Genomic DNA, 21525 nt, shown 5'->3' on the forward strand with positions numbered 1-21525 from the left:
TAAATTCAAATGGAGTATTTTACTGCACATTCTTCAAAATGTTTATTTTTATAGAGTATAGCTTTATTATTTCCTCATTTTCCAAGGCCACAAATCAACAAATGCAAATAACAAAGCATTCTATGTATAAAATGGTAGGAAAATAAAATATGTATGTACCTGCCTTTAAAAAAAGAGGAGTCCAAATGTAAATCCATTTTTTTTATAAATCACAAACTCAAGAAGAGGATTTCATTTCTGGAGTACGACAAATTTGACCACAGTCATGGACAAATCCACAGGATCCATTATACTTAAATGCAAATGTAAGCTGTTATGAAATTTATGTTATGACTGTTGAAGCTCTAGCAACAGACTCAACATTTAGATTGAACAGGGTACTTCTAATAGCACTTTTGGTGATTATGCAGCTAAAACTCAGGTATTTTTTTTGCTGGTATACTCCAATTACTCAGAATTTACATGCAACACTCTTATACAGCTTAGCAAAAAATGGAAGGTTTATGAAGAAGTTTACTAAATCAAATAAGGTTATCCAATTCCTTACATCATTCTTTGCGGTCAATTGCTTTTCCCACACTTTCACAATGCAAAAGTAGCACAAAATATACAAAATGTTATGAACACAGACTCAGTGTACTTGATTTTGATTTTCATTGAAATGTATGTAGAGAAAGCTACATGAACTGGTTCGACCAATCTATGAAATACAAATGTAAAATCCACTATAAATTAAGTGTGCATACTCTCTTCACTATTCCACATAAAAAAATCATGATGACTAAATTGGTTGCTTCATATGTTTCAATTTAAAATGTCAAATCAAAATTTTTAGTTGTAAATCCTCTAAGCTTCACTTGCCCTCCCAAGTTTTGAATCTGGTTATAAATTAACAAAAAAATTCATCACAATTTACAACCACATTTACACAACAACCCACTGAGAAGAGTTTAAATTCTAAATTCTCTTTATTTTAATCTCTGGTTATGAATGGTGTTATTCTTAATTGTCATCCTGTAGACTTATGAACGACAAGACATTTATAGAGAATTATTGATCTATCAACTTGGTTCTTCAAGTTAACTTGAGATTTAACACATGCTTCAATTAATGCATTTTTAATGTGGCCATAAATGGAACGCTCTCATGCTGCTATCAACAGTTTCTTCTATTAGACAAAAATGAAACAAAAATGGTAAAATCAAAATTTCATGTATTTCATACCATCTATAAATGGCTCCCTGTCGTCTTGAATAACCATTTAATAACTATATAAAAATTTCGGTTTCTGAAGGTCACATTTTATAAACAATTGCAATTATTGGCTAGGTAGCAGTGCAATACTCTAATTTAAACAACAATTGAGGAAGTTACAACATTGCACCATTTGTTGCTTTCGATTTAGAAAGTAACTTCTTTGGATGCCCATCTAAAAATAATACTTAATACACCTGTTCTCTTGATGTTCTAAAAATATTTCACAACACTGAATCTTAACTAGCTTGGACTTGGAACGTAACAGTTGAGTTAATCCATGAGCACCTATCCCCTCTATGTTACAAAATTTTCCCAGCACTGATTTGGATGAAATGGTAATATTTATCGATTCCTAAACATTTCATTAATCTTTCATGGATTATCTTTCCATGCTTTTTCTTTCCTGAATGAAACTGCTACGCTAATGAGCAATTACAATCAAATATAGCTCAAATTTCCACCAGGAAAATTTTCAAATGCCTCTGTGAGAGTTTTAGAGGAATCAGTTCATGTTACTCTTCAGAAATATCACATTGCCCCCTTAAATTTACTTAGGGTTTACATGTAGGTAAGTTTGAGGTGTGAGATTATTATACTCTCATTAACAATCACATCACACAACTGCATGATGCTGATAAATTTTAATCGGTTACGATTGTTTTCAAGCAAGGAACATATAACTGTTTTCACCAAATTTTCCCTTGCTTATTTCAACGTTGTAAGAATTCGCTATTTTGCAACATTCTCAACTCACTTCTGCAACATTGGGATTCATCACTGTTTCAAAATCACAACTCACTCACACTCACACATTCATAAAAAACAATGCATTCCACAATTTTAAATAAAAAATATTGACATGTCTTCTGGCTCGGCTAGGTAGTTTTTGTGGGATTTCTGCCAATCTCATGGTCTTTTATCCTGTAAAAATCAAGCCATCTCTAGTCATTTACACCATAATTGGCTTATTCAAGTACAATTAACGTAAAAATTCCTTGTTAATCATCTTCTGTAAAATTCATCACAAATTATCTTCCTGAAATGCGGGGAAATTAGACAGATGTTTCAGCACTACTAACGCCATTCGGTTTCTTACTCTCAGTTAGAAGAATTTCAGTTGAGCGGTTTGGATCCACCTGAAATGAATAAAATACATAACTTCAGTGCGAGTGGCCACTCCAGATATCTTTCAATCACACAAGAAAGTAGGTATTTCTGCATTGAACTTAAAAGTGCTCGACCAAGGCTTTGCTGACCACAACACTATATATTTTATACTAATACTTCATACAATGTAAACTGTAGAGAGGTTATTAGCAGAAATTTAGTTATGCTGGAATGATGTAATTAGTATCACTGTTATAACTTTCATTGTAAGATTGAGCAATAGGACAACTCCTTACACCAGCATTCATGGAATTATGCAGATATGGGTGTAACATTGAGTGAAATATGTTACGAAGAAGCATTTCATCATATGTATATTGATCTTAGTGATGATCTTATAAGCAGTTTATTACTTGGTCAAATCAAATAGAAATAATGTATTAGTTATAGGCTGCTTATTTTATCTGTGCGAGCATTGTCAAATTGAAGGTGTTGTTTAATATTTAAGTTTATTTTTTACCAGTTAATCATGCATTAGTGCCCACAAAAGGATGTAAAGAACTTCATAGCCTAAAAAAGAAGTGAGCATTTAACCAGAGCATATATTACAAATCCACCACACAAAATATTAGTAAATAAAATCTATTCCTAAGAATTGCTTAAGTGAATTTGGTGATAAATCATTAATGAAAAAGATACGTAATTAAGAGGTTTTTAAAGCAGAATTATGCTAACATATTAACAAGGTTTTGAATGGGGGTGAGGAATGCTTGGTATAACATGTGTAAACCAAGTATTAAATTAGTTACAATGAAAGGTAGTTGCACTTTTCCTCAATAACTTAATGTTCACGACAGCTCAGCTCATAAAGCCATCATTCGACGCAAGAACCTTGATGGTGATCAAAGTATGAGAAAAATTAAATTTTAAAGTTGAAATTTCATATCCTGCCGATTGTCATGCTTCTATTTGTGCTCAATTTCCTCGATTTGAAGTTATTTTTTCAATATATTCAAATCCGTTCGCATTAATTTGCAACAATTTGTGAAGTGAAAGGAAACAAAAAATTACTCCGGAAATGTTTATTTTGTTGTGAAAATCAACGTGTGATATTTCCTCAACCTTAAATGCAGAGTTATTTCTGGATACACGTTTTCTTGAAGGCAATTGGATACCTTAATATAATATAAAAATTGCTTACACACATAGATACTCAAATGTCAAATCCCACTCTGAATACAATTGATGCTTCTTCCTGTCTTTATTGCCCAGACAAGAACATTCATTAAAAATTGGCAAGTACACTCGATGTCATATTATTACGATTATAATATGTACTCCATAACAACCAAAATTCATTTCATGAATTACATAATTCAAATAAATTTTACTGTGAAGTTAATCCTCATCAGCACTTAATCATACTTTGGTTAGTCATAATGACCTTAATATTCCATAAAATATAAATAATGAAACTTTCTGGAAATTGTCTGAAAAAGTCGGAGAATTTCATTGATATAGCATTGATACTTAAGTGACCATCTTGACTCAATAGCTTACCATTGTTCCTGCTTTAAGATAAAAACTTTTTCAATAAGATACTTTTTCGAGCATGTTACCAGTGCCTGTTCTAGTATGAACCACTGCCTGCTTTTATTTCTGCTTCTACTTCTTGGGGGCAGAATTAATGATTCAATTTTTTGAAACCCAAATGCATACCTAATATTGCGTGCTGTCATTGCCAAGGAAAGAGCTCCATGGAAAATAAATTGGACATTACAAGATGCTCGTACTGTGCTTCTTCCAGTTATGTCTTTCCTTCATAATTTCCATCGACTAAATTTTATTTTTTTCATGATTACATCGCATTTTCATGAGTTCAACAAGGCAAGAAGCTATTCAAGTAATTATTGGCATACCAACTACTGCTAGCCTGTGCATAAAGATCTAAATTTATGTAAATAAAAGATGCATAATCCATTCATTTTCACCCATACCATCCTAGAATGCCCCCTGCCATAAGCCTTTTAGGCGGCTTGCGGGGTATTATGTAGATGTAGATGTAGAATGATGAGAACTACCACCAAACCACCATAGGGCGATGGCTGCCAAATCCATAATTTTCTCTATCATCATGTCTCATTAGAGCTGGTGGAACAAGGGCATCTTAGGGTATTGCTATTTTTCACCTGAAAGCTAATTATAAAGCTAAAAGCCTCCAGATACCCAAAGCAGTGGATGAATCTTTCACCAGCCACCAAGCATGAAGTAAAAGCCCTTACAGAAGCCATATTACATACATAGAAATTTCCTATTTCATGAGGCTCTTATCGAGGTACACTATTTCTCTAAAAATTGTTTCTACCCCACCATAATTATTACCATGATCTACTTTAAGTTGAGAATAAATACGGATGACAAAGCATAAAACTACAAAAGTTCTTCAATGTACACTAAATACAAGAATGGATGGAATTCATACTGAAAATATTATGGCAAAGATAGGTAAGATTCTTAATTAGAAAACAGCATGTGATTAATTTCTACAGTGAAATTTGTAATTTTAAGTTAATAATGATCCACATAAGATTTGTAAGTGAGAACATATCTGGGAAAAAAATCCTTGATATTACTGAGGAATAGGATTTGGTGTAGTTCTGTTACAATATTATGATGATTTAGAAAAAATTCAATGCATTAATATCTCACAATAAATAGGTAGATATTGCTATGTATTGAACATGTCCTGCTGTTACTTGGTGCACATATAAAATGGACAAAGACATACACAAACAACTGTTAGCAAGGGACCAGACCTCTACCCATGAATTAGATTGGTTTGCAAAGGCTGATTAGCAAAATGGGGGGACGTGTTGAAGACAATAGAAGTACCTCTTCTAGGACTCCCCCACCTTGATGGTGATTCCCCCATCGTCCCCGCCCCCCTCGTCCTCTTCCGCCATAGTCGACAGCCGCTTCCTCTCCTCATCTGTGCCACTGTCCTTTTTACTTCCTAGCCGCTTTCTTGACTTTGAGCTGCAAAAAGATATATTTCAGTCATTTTAAAACACATGTTTTTAGTATGAGGAATATTTCAGTGACATCAAGACTCTCTCTACTTATTCTTTTCTATTGCTAAACATAAAAATTATTATAAAAAATTAACTAGCAATGAAAGAAGACATTGTGCAACAATTAGAATTGGAGTGCATTCATTCCACTGAAAGACATTCATACGTAAGGATGTGTATAAACTATGATGAAAAAAAGAAAAGCACATTTGATAATAAGTCATATTTTCAATGAGATTAATGGGCTCCGAAATTGGCATGTTGATGTCAATGAATTTCATCGTGATAACAACGAACTCTGAGTGAGATTCTACAATTATTTAATTGTTTACACCAAATGAATGAAATAAATATCTAGAAAAGGCTTGCGGGATTATTGATATGTGTTCATCCAAGTTCCATAATGGCTCTTGATAGTAAAGCCATGAAAGGTTAAGGGCTGATGATTTGTTATCATGATGGTAAAGTTATCCATAGCAAATAAACAATGACCTTGTAAGTCATTATGCTTATAATATTTATAAAAAGTAAAAAAAAGTTTTCAATTGCTTTGGATAAGATTAAATTTTTCCACGTCCAAATAGAATAAAAGTGGAGCATTTTTAGAGTACGGCGAAGGAATAGGATCAGTTCCCCTAAATGAAATCATTTTCAAATTATTTAGTACCTATTGTGTCAGTTGTAAATTATGCTACACTTCTACAATATTGCAAAATACTCAGAATTGAGAAATAACTCAGTATGTGAGACTTGAGGACAGGAAGGAGGAGAATTAAACTTAATACCATGTTTACAACATGAAATCTAAGACTATATCTTGTACAAGAGAAACGGTTTAACATGCCAAGAACACCAATACTGGTAGTAAACTACCTAGCTTCCATACAAAGGTGATCACATGACAGGTAGAAATGCATATGTACTGTAAATTCCTGATTATATGGGCTAATGAAGGGGAGATGCAGAACGAGTAATCAAAAGAAAAGGATATTCCAACCTTCACTTTTATTTCTTACTATGTCCATAATTTACGTGAATCGAAACAATATGTTTTTAGTAATGCACATAAACTGCTATTTAAGATAGTTTCATGGACTCACTAAGAGCTCTCTCCACCCAACCGTGGATCTATTTAGAGGCGATTATGTCATCGTACTCCTCCCAATGCTCCATTTACTCCAGTAAACTGACTACCCAGTTGAGTGAGTGTGTCTTGTGCGATCGCTCCTCCCTTCGTCTCTGCTTCCTATTCTCCCACTCCCAATTCCACAACTCCCTTCCTATCCCACTTGACTTTGACTGGTCGTGGCATATACAATATCCTTATCCAACATATCTTGGAAGTCTGGTTCATTTTCATCTCCATCAAGCTACTCATTTAGATTCTCTGAATCTAAATTTTCAAATTATTTCATGGTTTTCATTAATTCCCCCAACTCAATTCACTCGCTTCTTTTTCTGAGAATCCCTCAAAATCCCCTTCAAGACCTATGAAAAGTTTCATTCAGGAGTGAAATGCATAGAGCACTAGGCTTAACTAAGGACCAGGCTTAAAAGAAACCATGAGTTGTATCCAATATATTGAATCCATGTATTTTCATATATTTCCAAAAGTTTATGAAATTGTCATCGTCATTGGCTGAGTGATGCCTGATCTTATGAGCGCGACGAAAATCTCTGGATCCTCATCAGCCTCATGTGAGGTCATGGCAATAATTGAGCATTTTTGACATGAAAAATATGCATGAAGATTTTGGATAGCATTAAATAAATTTATTATTCGTTATCCATCGAAGAAATCTTCTAAAATTAATCAAAGATTTTTTTCCCACTGCTCATCATATTTTCCAATATTAGAGCAGACATCCAAGTTAACTTGACACATTCCTTGCCAGTAGGTAAAGAAAATAATTAAAATTTACGGAGGAATTCAATAAGAAATAATAAGCTTTGTGTATCCATCCATATATGATAACATTAGTGTTTATGAATCCGATTTTATTTTTTATCATGATTGCAGAAAAAATGCATGTACATATTATCCGCAACAGGTATAATCTGCGCATGGATGATCAGGAGTTTACGGCATATGATCCAATTATCATCACACGATCGAAATGAAAACCATAGGATTATTTTATTCAGTTCTAGTTCAATGCAATGCATTGCATCTATAAACTTACACTGCTCTTGCAAAGAAACTTTGTAGACTACGAGTCAAACATTGGATCTTAAGTGTTACTGCAACGCAGTCAGCTAACATATTTCATGCCATTATTGCTGTGGGGCAGAACGTGTAATTGGAGCAGTTTTTATGAGCAAACACTTCAGTCAATCATGAATGAAAATGCAGTTCTACATATTAGTCCTTCAACTACCAGCAGAATGAACATAAATGAGGGGTAAGCTTCAATATTCCCCTGGAAGTTATACCACCCACAATTCTGTCGTTATGATTTATGTATGCACATACATGGAGAGCCCGGCATGTTTCTTATCTCCTTTTAGAAATACTGATTACCTTAAGAAAAATGATGCATTGAGAGTATGTAGTCTACTACAGCTGATACACATATGAGTGGCAATTTCAAGCATAATGAATGATTTTTTTATTTACTACCTATCACCTCAATATTACAAACCTCCATGTTGAAAAGGTATAATTTTTCCAGTCCAATGCATTGATTGCTAAGAGGCTTTGATGTAAAAGTTATGCAACTTCTAAAATAGTGGTAAAACAGGTAGTGTACATGTAATTATGAAAATCAAAGCCATAATAATAAGGGAATATTGAGGGAATGTATTATATTTCAAGTGAGCAAAGGCATTCAGCTGCAGATCTGGTTGGCCGTTATAACTATTAGCTCCCCTGATATATCCGCCACTGAATACATGCAGAAGTAAAACAACAATTAGAGACACAAGAACTTATTTTATCTTTTAAGACTGGGTTAAAGAACTACAAAACTAGTTTCTTATAATGCATTACATGCAGCTTGCATTGTTACATGTTGCGTTAGCATAAGTGAACTGCATATCTTTCAGCTACATGCAAAAAAACTAGGAAGAAAAATGTGTCAAATGAATATATTAATTTGTAACTTTAACAATATAAAAGTAAAAATGCCATCCAGTTGCATTTTGTAAACTTATGTACATACATGTTTTGCTAGAACAAAAAATTCGTACTTCCAATCTCTAATTCAGGTCTAAGAACAAATATTCTCATCAAAATGACTGACAGGCCATGATATTTGTAGAAGGAAAAATTGGGACACTTAGACATAGTGATTGTAAGGATTCCAAAAAATTTACCCACTAATGACTAATTTGAAATCCTTTTAATCACCTCATTTACTTTTGGCATGGATTACTACTTTATGCAGACTTCTCCAGCTTGCTCCTGGATAAGTAATTAAAATGCAGCCAAAGTTTCAGGCAGTGAATTTTCAACCATAGTCAAGGTTAATCTCTATATATGATATGACATGCCAATGTAATGGATGAGAAGTCGTCTCCTAAAACATCAGCTGCACTTAATTACAAGTGGCAAGCCTGAGGGGACTGAATGAATATGTATCATTCGCCATGAAAGACTGGATTATTGTTTCCATGCAAACATCGTACTGTTTGGCAGTGACACAGAGATCAAGGATACATAACACCACACATAAAATTTATAAGTATACATCCTCATTCACCTGCTTTTTCCAGGGCTCTTCTTTTTCCCACTTTTTGAGGTGGAATTCACGTCATTCACTTGCTTCCAAATGCCAGATTTGTTTACCTCTTCAGAGATATTTATTGAGGCCAATGGTATCTTCATTATATTTCCATTAGGAAGGGGAATCTGCAAATTACCGGACGGTCCTATTCCTCCTAATGCTAGAGGCTTTTCCTATAATATATGAAGCATAGTTAATTCTCTTTGGCTGCAAATTTGGACCCTAACTCTCCTAATCCAAAACGTTCATTATTTTTTTTGCATTGAAACACTATTATGACTGCAAAAAATTGGCAATTGGCGGAAGCACATGACAATTTTTCTCATGAAAAATTTACAGAGACATGAAACAAATAATGCTTATTATAAAAAATAACTTGCATTAAATTCAAACCTTAGAGAAAGAGCTAAGTATTTACACAGAAAAAGTAACTTTGCATCCATTAAATACAGTGAATATTGGCCACTTCAATGCTCAAGATTATTGTGTATTTGTGGGTTAATACAAAAAAATAAATGAAAATTTGCTTCGAAAAATAATAAACCATTAAAAAGCAACTGTGAATGTGCACATAAATACAAGAATTTTTATATTTATCATGAATTAAAAATTATCAAAATATATGTATGGACAAAAAATACATAACATACAGGAAAAAAAACATAATATAAATGAGTAATAATTAATTACAGTTACTGTATGCTGGACAGAAAACTGAAGTGAAACATAAACAAAGATTAAAAATGATTTTTGTGTGAAAATCTAATATATATGAGCAGTAAGTATTTTTTTCTCCACATGTAAATGTCTGCTCAGTGCATATTGCATACTGGCCATATATTTTCTGGCATCCACCCATAAATATTCAATGAAAGCAATGTGACATTAGTTGGATGTGCATGGGAATTTCATGGGTGCACCAACTTCTTCATAAGAGCAAAATAAAAACATTTCTTTCCAAATATACTGTAATTGTTTCTTTCCTCAACTTTAATTTTTATGTTTTTATATGTAAATCCATTTTTTTCCCTTTGTTTTAACTATTTATGTGCTTACATATATGCATATCCATCATACAATATGCCTTAATAGAAGGTGTTTTTTTTTTAAATTTCCTTCTCTAACCTCATTAATTTTCATCGATATTTTCATGACTACGAGGTGGAATTTATAATCAAGCCCCTTTTGTTATCCATCTCGCAACCTGAAAATTTTTAAAAATTCTTCTTTGTGACTCACTCAAGAGACTAGATGAGTATGTACTGTAAACTCTACCTTGTAAAAAAGTCCAGAATACTTTAATATGAAGTAAATAATCTTATAAACTAATCACCTATGGCTATGGCTACTTTGATATGGCTAAATGTCTACTTTGTGTTTATTATAAGGATAAATGGACTTCCACTTGGTGTAAACAGCTTAATTCTCTTGTCACTTTTCTCTTTCATTATCAACAAAATGGATGACCTCATATATAGCTATCATTGGAATGCAGTTTAGTAACTCTTTATCCTGCCGTCTTATAAAGGGCTGGTTGAAAGGTAACAGCTCACAACTCAGTGCTCACGTGAATTTCTGAGCGTTTGAATTAGATAAACTAATCACCTATGGATATGGCTACTTTGCTATGGCTACGCTCTATGGCTATGGCTCACGCTCAGAGCTCAAACGCTCAGAAATTCACGTAACCAATGTTCCTACCACATTTTTCAGGATTTGTTCTCCCCTGCACCTAGTGTACAATAACTTTGTATAGACGAATCACTGCCATAGCTGCACAAAATACTTGAAGCGTTAACCTAAATAAAGCACATTCACATACAATATGACAAGCTGGAACTAAAATGGATGTTAGCTACCTTGGTTGATGAAGATAGCTTTTTGCAGAGCATACAAGTTTTTACGCATTACATCAACCATGGCATATCATAATTAGGGTACGAACAGCAAAACTCTTATCACCATGCAGTGATACGATAAATAATACACTCTTTTTGAAAATCATTTGAAAAAAAAAGTGATGCTAAACTGATTAATCAATACACACACAGTATTACAGATATCTCAGCAATGCAACATGAATTATAACATAATTAATTTAAATAATCAATCTAAAGTAAGATGGAAAGCAACAATCGCATGATATTTTGCAAAATATGTCATGCAATTAATGACACACATATTTGTACGATTTTGTGATATTTACGACTTGTTTGCAAATGGACAACAAACTTGCAGGACTAATTATAAACAGTATAGTCTAAGATTACCTACATTAATCTACAAACATGTACATATATGCAGTTATCCTTGTAAAATTTCCAAGCTGCAATTCAGCCATTAATGGTACATAGTACATACTATAAGGAGACTTAATAATGGCTGCACATAGCTCAATAGAATAAAGCGAGAGTAATTTATAAACCCTTGAATAATGAAATATTTCAAACCTCAAAACAGCACTTAGCTCAAGCTCATTCAAGAAGCAATGTCATCTAAAATCTACGATTACTATTCCATATTTTACTGCTTACCATTAAGGTACTCTCGTTTCTAAATCAGAAGACCAACTGATCCTTCTAGTGACTGACTTCAGACCAATAGCATGATAGTCTCATATCTAGTTGATGCTCTAAAATTATCATTATACCCTCTAAATGATATCTGGTACCTTTTCATAAAATTTGGTTGAAAAGTTCTGAAGGGCTATGGCACAAAGAATATAAAGTATGGCATTTGCTATGCTAAAGCCATTTGTACAAGGGTGAAAGGTAGGGAGAAATGGTGGGTGGGCGGCTGGTGCAGGCATTGGCTACTCTTACAGAAATGCACTGATAGTATCCAGGCTTGACATCCAGTCCCACAGACACACTGCTGTACTTCATATAGTTCCCAATTATCAAATAAAAGTACCTTTTGAAAATTCTCTGCTGCCTTGAGAATTTGAACATTAACTATCTTAAAAAGAAGCCAACATTGTGACCACCACTCCAGCCAAATCCTCACCATCAATGATCCAAAGAAGGAAGAAACCAAGTCTGTATCAAGCCTAATTCCCAATTAATTTTTAAAAACTATACATGCCTCATAATAATATGCTCATCATTCCATTGCATTGGTGCAGGAAGAAACAGGACTAAATGAGTGGTGAAACTAGAATCAGAATGGCGGTATTTCACTAGATTTTTGAGAATAAGTTGAGGTGGGTGAGTTTTTTTAATGGGTCATACATATATATTAAGATATTACTGTTACAAGAGAAGACATTTGCAAAATTTCATGTTGACCAATTTAACTAGATTTCGCCTCGAAAAGACACTATTAATCATTTTTAATCATTACTTAAAGTAATCTGCCACACACTGGTACACTCGAACACATCTAGTGTTTCTGTAGAACAAAATAGGCTGAAAGGCCTGCATTCACGAAAATAAGAGTATGATCTACTAGTTCAAAGCTGATGATCCCAGGTGATTACATTTTTCAGCTGGATCAAAGTCCTTCTTGCCATCCCATCCAAAACTACTACATATCTTCCTCCCCTGCTGACCAAAAACCCCCACTATTACGACCCAGATGTAGGAGTTGGCCCATTCAGCCTGACTCTGCTCACCCTGAATTAAAATTGTCTGACTCCATCCCTGGCCTTTATGGCTCTAACCATTCCCACTGCCTTCTCTTCCCCTTTTGTAATGGTGACATCTACCACCACTCTGCAATATTTGGATATTTTTTCCTTCATTTATTCACCTTTTCCAATTTCCTTCAAACTTACCTTTCAAGCTCACAGGACCAGATTTAGGATGTGGGTAGCCCATGGCCTATTTTGGTGGGAGGCCAGGAGGCCCACTTTTTCAAGGTGCTACAATTTGTAAAGTAATAGCAGGAGATGTAAGTAACGCAATTTCCAGCAAAGTTAAAGCAGCGTTAACCATTCATTAGCGCCAATGTTATGACTACATGTGAACAAAAAAACAACCCAGCTTCACTTTGAATCCCCTCATACATTATGGTTTTTTACGTTTTTCCAATTTTGTAAGATTTTCCGCTGTATTGGCAGAAGGCTAATGCTTGGTGGATGGCCATGGATTAGTGGGTGGCCCAGAGTTCAGATCCCTTGGTCCCACCCTACAATCTCATAAGTCTATTCTTATCTACCTTTTTCGACATCTAAGTTTCTACACTGTAGACACAACGCTCCACATCGGACTTTGTACCTGTCTTTCTGATACATTCTTCCTCTTCCCTTTTATCACCTAATTCTTTCTGCTCATAAACATTGATATTACTTTCACTATGGATGTACCTTTCAAATGAATTTTTTACCATCCCATGTTTACTACAAATAACATAAATTGGACTCTTAGTTCAACTCTGTGCTTTTCCAAGTCTTATCTCTGTCTAATAAAATTGTCTGATTTCTCAATCTTTGTTGAAACTGATGCCATTCTTGTTGTGTCTTGATTTTCAAATTAGTTAATCAAATGTCAATTTCCTTTGGATATTATCTTCAAGTAGCCTCATTACAATGGCTCTTTACTAGTGGATGGTAGATGTTGTGAATGGGCCTCACTATTGGGTCTGTATTGATGAAAGTGAGAATATGTTCCACATAGGAGCTGAAAGCTAATAGGATTTCAAAGGAGGAAATGTTTAGCGACGATATAAAGCTTTTGAAGCTTCTGAACCATATTCCCACCTGATAATCATATTACAGCGAGTCAAAGCTCTTGCCAGTCAAAAAAGTCACCCAAATAATTGATTGCATATTTCGATAAAAAAGCATCTTCCACTTACATCTTCTTCATCAGACTCATCTCTCCTGTGGTTCCAGCCCCTCTCCTCATCTTCTTCCGCTGCTTTCCTCTTACTCATCTCAGGCATGACATCATCCAAAATCTTCAACTCTCTTTGAGTGAAAAAGAAGTCCAGAAGTTTCCTAATTCCTATCATAACCACCAACTGTAACCCATTAAGAAAGGAAATGTACATTAATACATCAGATTAAAGATAGAGAATTTTCCATGCACGAACCAACCATATGTGAAGTGATGGACATCTCTAAATATTACTATAACCAAAATTTATCATGATTTGGAGGTTGGCGCAAGGTCCTAAAAATTTGCCAGAACTGCATTCAATGAGATGTGCATGAGGAAGGAAAAATATTTTACACTCAAACAAAAATGTGAAATATTCAGAATTGTTGGATGAATTTTGCTTCCAGATTGCCATCATTGAAAACAAGTTGATTTGATTAGCTCAATAAGGTGGCATGTCATGAAAGGGGTGCCATTTGTGTAAGGTAAATAAATACATAATTGTTTTAACTATATCTTGTTCTTCCAATTTATCCACATTTCCTCGAGGGTAGGCCCACTAATTTTATAACCTAGCCCACCCTTATGATGCACACTTGAGTCACTGCTGCATCGGAACCACTTTTTAATGTGTTTTCAAACAGTAGCATTACTGTTATTATTGAATGTTGTGATGAAATGAGTAAGTACATATCTATGCACTGAGAGCATGAGAAGTTTATATTTTTTAACTTACCATCAATGGGAAGAAGATGGAAGTAGAGCTGAACGATTTTATGACCCAGAGGACAATAAGGCAAGCCAACTGTATTAATGTGAACATGTGGACTCTCATTAATGGCACCTGCCTCAGGAACATGTAGTCTGGTTGGTATTTGACAGGCATCAACATGATGAGAATACGGTCAAAAAACTGAAGGCCTTTCAAAGAGGCAGCACCCATATACAAGAACACACCAAACAGCACAGGCATTGGGATGTGGCGCAGCATGGGAGTCAGAAAAACTGACAATCCAATCATGAGGAATATCAGAATGTGAGTCACTCGCTGCTCCCTATGAAAAGGAGAAAATGCACAAAACAATAAATGATGGTGTCATAAATGCTTCAGATAATTCTAGTTAAATATTTGCAGAATGAAGATTTTAATTACAAAATGTACCAATAAAAAATTGCTATTGAACTTCTTCTGAGCCCTTTCAAATGTTGTTGATCGTTCCTTCTTTAATGAGATTTAAATCTTCATTTATTTTTGCCTTGTAGCAAATTGTTTATACTGGCATTAAAAAATTAATTTTATAAAAGATTTTGAAAAAAATAACCATATTTAAACGATGAGTTCATAATTTGAAGTGTAAATCTTTCAATTAGAATTTTTTGGCTTTCCACCATGAGGAGAGGAAATTTTTTGAAAAGTAATGTATACAAGGCTCTGTGGAAATTCAAGCTAAATAGAAATAACCTAGTGGTAGAGCTGACTCAGGAGAGCTAATGGCAAACTCAATTATGTATTTGGTTTATGTGCGAGGGTTTGGAATTTTAATGAAACTAGTAAACCCTTGCGCTTAAGAGTACTCAAATGATGAATTTATCACCAAATATTATCAGCTGACACTGCGGCTGATATAGTTTATACATTTGGGGAAGGGGCCAAGAAGAATTGAGATTAAATAATTCTAAATGACACACTATTATATGTAAAATATATTTACCAATACGAAGGAGTGTATCCGTATTTATGCCCTTGTATGTGATTCATTAAAATAATTCAAGCAACTGTATTTTTCTGTACTTTCTGTACCCCAAAGCTCCCCGGAAAAGTTACCCTCTGAGCTGAATTAAAGGAAAAATTACTAAGGAACAATTCAAAAGCCATTCCATTATTTCAACTTACCGAACCCCGAGGAACTGAGGTTTTTCTCCTGGAGCTGCACACTCAGATTCAAGTTTGAGAGAATTGACGTGGTTTATGGAGAGTACAGTAGCAGCAACAAACCATGGTAAACCCAAGGCTGAGCAGATCACTATCAGAATAGCCAAGATGAAAAGGTCCAAGTGGTACCCACACCCTTTCTACCCTCAGCAAGATGGACAAGAAAATAACAAAGATAGAATCAATTTAAAATACCGGTATACAGTTTTTGGATTTCCAATAACAATCAAGCAGTAAACATATTGCATTTCATTTCACTGGCTGATACTCATAGAAATACCATATTTCTCCGAATATATTCCCCCCCCATAATTTTGAGGCTTTAGTTATGGGAAAAATAAAAAAATATGCGTTTCAATATAGTCCCCTGTTTACTTCTACCATGGGTATTTTTGGAAAAAAGGGGGGAATCTATCCAGATACATATGGTAATTACTTACCATCAAATAACCAAAAAAGTAAAACCAAAAATTGCATTTTAATGGAGCTAGGCTTATCAGATCTCAACTGTTAGTATTTTGAAACAATGCAAGTCGAAAGTTCAAATTCATAATCATAAAATAAAACCTAGTGGTTCATGTATTTGAAAAGAAATGGTGTTTCAATTTATGAAACTCATGTTCAAGAAATGGAATGAAATTTAGTCAAGATAGGCATCACAATCAGTGGAGAAAACAACTAAAAAGCTCAAGTAATTTGAACACTATCCAACTTAATACAGACAACTTGTAGAGTTCAGCAAATCTATAAATACAGCTTTGATGCTACATAATCTATTTCAAAAGATCCGTTAACACGTTGCGGACCGGGGTATTTAAATTCCTAGGAACTCCGAGATTGGAAATATGTGCCTATTAGGGCGTAATGCCTTTGGTTTAAACATGGTTAAAAAACTAATGTTTAGAATATAACTTTACCCAATCAAACGTTATGATGCATCAATTCATTATGAATAACGAACAACAACTGAAAACTTACTAACAAATACGTATTGTACGCTTTAAAATTGTTTAGGTTGACGCGCCTAAATGACGAGAATTTTCGTCATCTGTCCGGAACGTTCGGAAAAAAAATGACGAGAATTCTCGCCATCCATACGCAACGTGTCAACTGGGAAGACATGGACATGAGCATGGTATTCCATAAGCTCAACCATGCAACCTTGTGGTAACAAATGCATGAGGGTGGGGAAATTCTATCTCCCACAAGTATAATCTTGCTCTGTTATCAGTCAAATGAAGACCTGCTGTCTGTGTAGCCAAGTCTACATTCTGTTAACTTTTAGTTTTGAGCTTACATATACTGCTTAGGTATGGCAAAGCCCTGCTGGCATTCATCTGTTCTCTACTGTGTGTCTTTGTTCCTTCCCTACCTCGTTCATTCTAGAAGTTTTCCTCAGTGCACAAGAGTAAATAAGAGTTGGCAGTGATGGCTGAATTGTCAGCTGCCAGCCAGTTTGAAAAAGACCATAACAGGTCCTTACTCTTAGCTGCTTTAAAACTGAGTGTTTTACTATAATAAATACATAATCACATTAGGTGCTCTTTTGCTTACTTTTAGCTTGTTCTCTTTCCTGTTGATTATCACAGCTGTTATTTGTTGATCCATAAATATGAGAATAGTGGCCAATAGAGCTGGAACAAGAGCAGCAACTGATGTCCACACTGGATTCCTTCCGAACGGGGTGAAAAAAATAAACCAGCCCCTCTCCTCAATTGTGGGCAGAAACTTACTCGGTACCTATAAAGGATGTTTTTACCATTTCACAATTTTAATTTTAGTACACAAAGAGCTCCAACAGCAGAATAGTTGAGATTTAAATTTTGGCTAGATTTATTCTAGAGAAAAATGGAAAACCTTGTCAGATATTAAATTATATGAGAAATATTTGGAAAAGATTTGACTTCTTTGCACTGTTTTACAGTAATACCTAATGTCTCTTGGGTGATTGGCTTCATTTGTGCTCTCATTTTAGAAATGTTTGGCTTTCCATAATATTTACTCTGAAATGTAAGCTTCAGCAATCATAAGCAAAAATGGTAGTTATGCTGATATACATGAGTTAAAATGCTTTGAAAATGGAAATCAAGTTGTTTTCCACAACATCAACACAATTAGTGAAGCTAATCACCTATGTCGCGGTCCGTTTCACGCTTTGGAGGGCTCTGAAGCACAGAAGGTGTGGCCCGGGAGCGAGCATAAATTATCAAGTTTGATAGCTCCAAACGCCCCAGCATTTACGTGAAGTGTTTGGAGCGAATGCGATATATCGTTTGCAATCATTCGAGAAATTGCACCAATTTCCTATGATATTATCACGGTTACTATGCACTGGTGAAATAAATAAATAAAGCTGTGGAATAGAAGACATTACCCTCGTAGCTGAGAAAGGTTTTGGTTAATAACTGAAAGTCATGAAGAGAAAATTATTATTAAATGAGCATGCTCGATCGGTTAAAGGAAGCCGCCATGCCGTGAAGGGCCATCACAATCTGCAGAAAGTAAGTGAATACAAACGATGAATTATTTCAAGCGATGCTAATGACTTCAGCGTTATAGTGATTGATTATGTTTGCTTTTAATAGTGTGTTTACTGTGACGATACTTTAGTTTATTGTATTAATTAGCTTAGACATCCCTAAAGTAACATTATATCCTGTGGTAATCTCTATATCCATTAATTTTTCCCAAGTAATGCCAAAGAAGAGGCGAGTCGGTGTAATAATCAAGGATTTCATTAAAAATATCAACAAGGAAAAGGAAAATAACAAGCGAAATAGAGGGGGAAGAAAGAAAAAAGGCGAAGGAGGAGAGGGAAAAAAATTAGACGAAGAGAAGCGGCAAAGGCTAGAGGAGAAAATGGAATTGCAAAGAACAGCGATAGATTTGATGAAGAAACTAATAGAGAAAAGTCAGTGAAATTATTTTATTTGGGTGTTCATAATATTTTTAAAATAATTGATGTGAAATAAAAAGTTTCCATGCGTTTTTATGATAAGTTCTTCTAATTTGTTGTTGAATTATCATTATAATGTATTTTATTTCTTGGATATATATAAATGTAATAAATCCTTAGGTAATTCATAATCATGACTCTCTGCATTTTATTCACCCCTCTCATCCTAATTCTGTTCTCATTAAAGTTAATCAGTAATCTTTCCATGTCCATTGGAGCTACATCGGGTGCTTTGCCTCCTCTCTCTTCACAATTATTATGGAGTGCACAACAAGCCAAGATGAATTCCATTATCTTTTCCTTATCAACTAATTTCAATTTGCCTCTTACTTTTCTATTATTAACTACTTTACGAGCCTTCGAAAACTTAGCATTGAAGAGTTTCTGACGCAAAGTCATCCCATTCATATTCGTATTGTAGTTCATCTTTTCGTTTTGCATCAAGAACTGTTATCTCTGAATTGTACAATCAAATGTTCATTGATTCCATAAGCAGAGTCTGCAATGATGTGGGTAACATTGGGAAAGAATTCCTCTTGATGGCTCAAAAAGTAAGAGAGCCGTGAATTTTTTAACACCCGCACATCATGGACGTTACTGCATTGCCCGCCACACAATTGATTTATTATTTTAAATAAGATCAGGCTTATCAATGATAATATTTGAAATGACTTAAGAACGTTAGTGCACTGTAACCTCCTACCACATTTTCCACATAAGAGAGAATCCGTGGCTTCAATACCAGATTTCCCCTCGCCTCCATCATTTTAATGGCATAAATTACTAATAAATCCACCTCATCGACGTCTCCCGATTCCTCCTCACTTGTACTTGCGTCATCACTCGTATCCGATTCGCCATCAAAAATATTTGTTAGCAATTGCAAAAAAACATTCCATTTCCGTGCGATTGAAGATAAGATCGAGATGTCTGATTTATAACATATGTTCATAAACAAACTCTTTCATTCTACAACTCCCGAGCAACCCAAGTCAAAATGCCCGCCGTCCTGAAATGCCGCTCTGTTTCACCGTCTTGCTTGAAGCGCTTCAAAGCGAAGGAATGAAACGGACCGGCCTTCAGAGCGGTGACGCTTCAAATCGCCTGAAGTGTGAAACAGTAAGTACGACCCTAGTGAACAGCTCTTTATAATGTTTAAATTAAAAATGTTACTCTTTAATTAAAAAAAAATATGCTTCTTTGATTCTGTTTCTTATACTTTTAAGGCTTTAAAATTCCAGTATTAAGTGGGTCTTAAATATAAATAATTTAAAAATAAGTATTAATGTTATTGAAGATAACTGAAATACACTAAAAAGTTTTGACGTAATAAATCACCCATAAATCCAATGAATATCCACCACAATATACTTGCATTGATTACAATAGAATGTTATTTTTTTTTAATTCAAGTTATCCTTTAGACTTTTGCCACAGTATGATCTTAGATAATTTGAGTCTTACCTCTAATTTTGGGGTGCTGATTCCAACACAGTAGTCCATAAAACTCATGGAAAGGATAGCAATAATCACAGCAAAATCACTTATCACCTGGCGGACCTAAAACCATTGGCCCAATGAGGCATCGATTAGTTAAAGAAACTATGTAATTTGTTGAAAGTGAAAAATGCAGTGGTACGTAGAAAGTAGAAGTAAAAATTATCAATGTAAAATATTTTATTTGGTAGGAGCTAAGAGCTTCTTTTCATGCCTTAAGAAAGTGAACCATGCAATTCAAAATGACCATCATTGTAATATACTGTAGATCATCATCATAATAGACATCATTATAATAGACTATAATAAGCTATTCCCCATATTTTAATGCTCATACCTTTGATGGGAAGAACAAAGAATTCTTAAAATCCTTTAAAATAACTGACAGAAGGAATGTACCAAGGAAGAGAATAACAGACATAAGGAAAACATCTGGAACATATTTTGGAGTATCACAGTCCAGCCCTTGTAAGGTGCCATTATATCTCTGGAAGAAAGAGTGGTAAAGATGCATTAATTTAATGGAAAAACTAAAATCATGTTTGTAGATAAAAGACTTCATTATCGCTAATTAATTATATATACATGAAGAAATCAGAAAAGAGACTACATATACAGTGCCAGGCTAATTATACATCGAATGTTACATTACATTATGTATACATACTAAATTACCAACGTGTTGGTATCAAGAATCTAAAGGAATTCAATTAGGACTCACCGTACAATTGTCCTTAGAGAGAGCAAACCCTTGATAAGTCTCTGGTAAGGAGCTCATATTGCAAGAGCAATCAAAATCCCATGTTCCTCGATTATTTATAGGATTTGCTTTGCCAATTGATAATACATTTTCAACTGCCTGTAAATGATGCAAAATAAACTTGTATCTCTGGTAGGGCATGAATATCACCATTCAATGAGCAAAATTGTTCTTGATATGACAATACCTTGTAAATAAAGATGAAGGCAATCAGGGTGGCAAAGTTTTCTTCAGTAAACCGGGTGATGTAACAAACACAGGCACTAGCATCAAGGGCCACCAGTATCAGTAATATTAAGCCTACCCATAATCCTATCCAAAACCGAAATGCCATGTAATCCCAATCATTATTTCTGTGAAGGAAAGATATTCATTAGATATCAAATTGTAAATATGTTA

The 21525-nt window shown here is 34.4% G+C and overlaps 1 protein-coding gene across 9 annotated transcripts in view; it reads right to left on the reverse strand.

Annotated features, from left to right (window-relative positions):
* Positions 1-21525, reverse strand: part of LOC124156323 (sodium bicarbonate cotransporter 3) — a 621570-nt gene continuing 600045 nt past the window's right edge. For 7 of the 9 annotated variants that reach the window (XM_046530803.1, XM_046530805.1, XM_046530806.1 and 4 more), the window contains 11 exons: positions 21314-21479; positions 21088-21225; positions 20704-20853; positions 20334-20429; positions 17468-17653; positions 15875-16053; positions 14717-15035; positions 13958-14122; positions 9137-9333; positions 5277-5400; positions 1-2393 (listed from right to left, as the gene is read on the reverse strand). In XM_046530803.1, coding sequence (XP_046386759.1) covers positions 2310-2393; positions 5277-5400; positions 9137-9333; positions 13958-14122; positions 14717-15035; positions 15875-16053; positions 17468-17653; positions 20334-20429; positions 20704-20853; positions 21088-21225; positions 21314-21479 — 1804 coding nt within the window. In that variant the 3' untranslated portion in view covers positions 1-2309. Of the gene's footprint in view, positions 2394-5256; positions 5401-9136; positions 9334-13957; positions 14123-14716; positions 15036-15874; positions 16054-17467; positions 17654-20333; positions 20430-20703; positions 20854-21087; positions 21226-21313; positions 21480-21525 lie in introns of those variants that run through there. The other 2 variants (XM_046530804.1, XM_046530809.1) reach the window with 2 other exon arrangements.

This window comes from Ischnura elegans, chromosome 3 (genome assembly GCF_921293095.1).
Source record: "Ischnura elegans chromosome 3, ioIscEleg1.1, whole genome shotgun sequence".
NCBI classification, from domain to species: domain Eukaryota; kingdom Metazoa; phylum Arthropoda; class Insecta; order Odonata; family Coenagrionidae; genus Ischnura; species Ischnura elegans.